This window comes from Cebus imitator, unplaced genomic scaffold (assembly GCF_001604975.1).
Source record: "Cebus imitator isolate Cc_AM_T3 unplaced genomic scaffold, Cebus_imitator-1.0 Scaffold109, whole genome shotgun sequence".
Classification (NCBI taxonomy): Eukaryota; Metazoa; Chordata; class Mammalia; order Primates; family Cebidae; genus Cebus; species Cebus imitator.
Window position 1 is genome coordinate 450,218 of NW_016107424.1, and position 4,041 is coordinate 454,258.

General features: G+C 35.0%; 1 protein-coding gene across 1 annotated transcript; it reads left to right on the forward strand.

Moving 5' to 3' along the window:
- Positions 1-2,566: 2,566 nt before the first annotated feature.
- Positions 2,567-3,037, forward strand: LOC108310869 (60S ribosomal protein L23a-like). Its single transcript, XM_037741850.1, has one exon. The coding sequence runs from the start codon at positions 2,567-2,569 to the stop codon at positions 3,035-3,037; it is 471 nt and encodes a 156-aa protein (XP_037597778.1).
- The last annotated feature ends 1,004 nt before the right edge of the window (positions 3,038-4,041 follow it).

Genomic DNA, 4,041 nt, shown 5'->3' on the forward strand with positions numbered 1-4,041 from the left:
ATCAAAAATATTAAATCAACAATAAAAGCAGTATATACTTTTAGAAATCAAAAAAATTGAAAACTTAAAAATTCAATATATTGAAAGGTAAAGAGCAAAAACAAATCCAAACCATGCCAAACACAAAGATAACATTTTGATGTGTTTTCTTCCTTTTTTTCAAATGTAAGGCTTGGGCATTTTTTTAATACAAATAATTGAAACCATACAAATCTATATACTTGTTTTGCATTCTGTGTGAATTTATCCCATCTTATTTAATCATTCTCCTATAGTCAGGCATTGAGAATATTTTTATTTTTTTCAAATATAAGTAACATTGTTATTGAAAAAAGTAACATTATTGAAAAAAGATTATAGCCAGAGGATCAAAACATATAAATCATTTAAAATTTTACTCAATATTACAAACTATATTTCATTAGTTCTATGATACACATTTAAAAAATCATAAGATCTCTGAATTTGGGATGCAACATACAACCTATGAAGTCAAACTTCACTTTTGGCCAGGCAGTAGTTTTCACTGCCTTTGTGTGTGTGAACTCAGTGGGTATACTTGGTAGCAACAACTGGATCACTGTACCCCTCCACATTTTGGTTCACAAGCTCTATTAGAGATCATCTGAAGAAGAAATAACAGTCTTGGCTATTCCCTTAGAAATTTCTATTGACCCCTTCTGGCAAGATGAACACACATGTTTCAAAATTTATATACTGGGATTCAGCCACTCCCACTGAAAGAAAGACATAACATTTTATCCTTGATAGCACAGGAGACAAAATTATGTAGAGAAATGTGGACATAAACAACTCCAAGTAAAAGAGTAACACCGAGAGCTGGATTCTGAATATAAAGTGGTTTGCCTGTATTTTTCTTTTTATACATGCATTAGAAGTCTAAATAATAAAAACTCACAACTAAAGAATTCTAAAATAATGCAGTAAGTATAAAACAAATACTATAAATGATAAGAAATCATTGTGTTATTGTATAGGCAGCTTTATTTCTTCCTTAGTGATAACATTGCATCTTACGATTGAAGGAGTTAAAAAATATGACATTCTGACTATTGACTATTTAGGTGAAAGGCATTTGAAAAACAGTAGTTACAAAAAGATCACTCCGACCTCTGTGTTGTTTCTTAAAAGCAGAAGATGAAATTCCCATGTGAAGGATGCAACATCCTTATCCTCAAGGACAAGAAGCAAGACCAAGAGAATTCTATACAGACCTGTTAAAATAATTCTTATATTTTAAGCGCCACCCCCCCCCCAATAATTTAGCTGTGTCTTCACAGTTTACTATTCTTTGTCCAATTCAGTATGTTAAGTAACTGACACTTAACTCCTTCTTCAGGTCTTCATTTCTTTATGAAGGTGACCATGCAATATAAAACTTGTATTAAATAGATTTGTAAGCTTTTCTTCTATTGATATATTTTATGTCAATTTAATTTTCAGACTCAGCCAAGATCCTAAGAGGATGGAGGTGGAGTTTTTCTCTCTCTACATTTTCTTGGATTAAATTTGGGAATCTAAAAGACAGGGATGCCTACTGAGGAGGCTGAGGTGGGAGGATTACTTAAGCCTAGCAGATCAAGACCAGTCTGGGCCACTCAGCAAGACCCCTATCTCAAACAAAGACTGGGTTGCTCCACCTGCTCTGGAGCCTGAGGACGTAATCCTGGGAGAACTGACAAAAGCTGGCAGAAGGCAGGAATTCTTACCAAAGTCAATTTTCCTGGGTCTCTGTCTATAGTGCTTGGTTGAGAGAGGAAAACAAAAACATTTTCCCATTCCTTCCTTTCCAAATTCAGATTGGCAGAATAAAAATGTTTGTAACAATTGCTTCTTTAAATTGTGACCCTTTTGAATTTGGTTCTGGCCAAATTTTGGTCACCGATCCACATTCTCAGGAATGATCCTTGTTTTCCTTGTCTCTCTTTTGTATTATTTATTATAAGGAGCAAAATCACAGTAAGATTCTCCTTTCATCTTCTTTTATGTCTTGAGAGCTCAGCTTTGTGACCAGTGAAAATATTTACTCTGGTCTCTGCCAGCCACTGGGGGTGCAAATTTTTAGGCTTGCGTCAGGCAGCTCAGCTAGCCTGCTGGCGAGGCATCGAAAACACAAAGTGTCTCTTAGTGTGACTTACCATGTCATCTCTCAGGGAACTGTCTCAACCTTCCATGCCTTGTTAAAAATGAAGGTCTTGGCTTTCTTAGGCTATTTTTGGGAATAACTTTGGATCTTGAGGTGGACTACTTCTTTTGCACCTTCTTAGGAACACACTCTTGCATCTATGATGAAAATATAAAAAAAAGCTTATTGGTTTTTAGTCAAAATTAAAGTAGGTATAATTAGATTAGCAGATTTACATTTTTTTTAACTAAAAATATTTTTTTGGATAGTCTCATTCTAAAAGAAACAAAAAACCATCAAAACTGTCCTATTGGTACCCATGGGAGGATATGGTTTAAAGCAAGAAAATAAGTGCTTACATAAAGTATTATCTCAGGACAAATAAAAACTAAATTAGGCATCGGAGACCCTTTTCACAAGATGGCGCCGAAAGCGAAGAAGGAAGCTCCTGCCCCTCCTAAAGCCGAAGCCAAAGCGAAGGCTTTAAAGGCCAAGAAGGCAGTGTTGAAAGGTGTCCACAGCCACAAAAAAAAGAAGATCTGCACGTCACCCATCTTCCGGCGGCCCAAGACACTGCGACTCCGGAGGCAGCCCAAACATCCTCGGAAGAGCGCCCCCAGGAGAAACAAACTGGACCACTATGCTATCATCAAGTTTCCGCTGACCACTGAGTCTGCCATGAAGAAGATAGAAGACAATAACACACTTGTGTTCATTGTGGATGTTAAAGCCAACAAGCACCAGATCAAACAGGCTGTGAAGAAGCTCTATGACATTGATGTGGCCAAGGTCAACACCCTGATTCGGACTGATGGAGAGAAGAAGGCATATGTTCGACTGGCTCCTGATTACGATGCTTTGGATGTTGCCAACAAAATTGGGATCATCTAAACTGAGTCCAGCTGGCTAATTCTAAATATATGTATATCTTTTCACCATAAATAAATAAATAAATAAATAAAAATAAATAAAAACTAAATTAAATGTTCTTCAAGGTCATGTGATCTGAGATAATCCTTGGTTTAAAAAAAAGCTAGTTTAAGTTTAGTGGTTTAATTAAAGCAGGCATGCCTTCAATTGTCAGCATTAAATATAATGCATGTAACTTCTTCTACCTGGATTTACTAATTAAAAATCTTACTTATGTTTAAGATTGTAAAATTATCAATTCAATCTAAGAATAAAATGTACAATAAAAGGAAATTACCTATGTCAAGTATGACAGTAAAACAGAAAAAGGAAAGGCTGAATGTTTAACTTAGTAGGTGCTTTACTTCAATAGTGTTTAAAACTTGCCTAACAGATATAGATAAGGACAAAAATGGTCAACAAAATAAGTTAATGACGAAATGTAATGTCTCATGAAGTTTTCATGAGCAATTCAAATATAATTGTTAAAAATAAGTTTTCAACACTGATATGTTTTATAAGATATGTCTACAGAAACATAGTTTTCAGAATCTTTTTGGTGACTTAAAACCTTACGTTATATCAACTTAAATGATGGATATTCATGGAATATCAAGATCATTTCCAAATAAAATATAATAGTGAAACATTAATTGATGAAAATAAGTTTACGCCTGACTTATTACAGAGGAACAAAAAATATTCACGTCTAATAAACATGCCCTGTGCCATACTGACAAACTGTGCTATAAGATAGCATATATTTCTAGAAATTATGAAATAATGTATTCACAAATTTATGAAAGACAATGCTTACTTCCAGGTTTTCACCAGAAACTGAAGTCACTGGGAGTTAAGAATCTAATTAGGCTGGGCGCAGTGGCTCTTAGCTATAATCCCAGCACTTTGGAAGGCTGAGGTGAGCAGATCACGAGGTCAGGAGTTCTAGACCAGACAGGCCAACATAATGAAACCCCATCTCTACT

Coding starts and splice junctions, on each gene's coding strand:
- LOC108310869 (XM_037741850.1), top strand. CDS start 2,567: ATGGCGCCGAAAGCGAAGAAGGAAGCTCCTGCCCCTCCTAAAGCCGAA.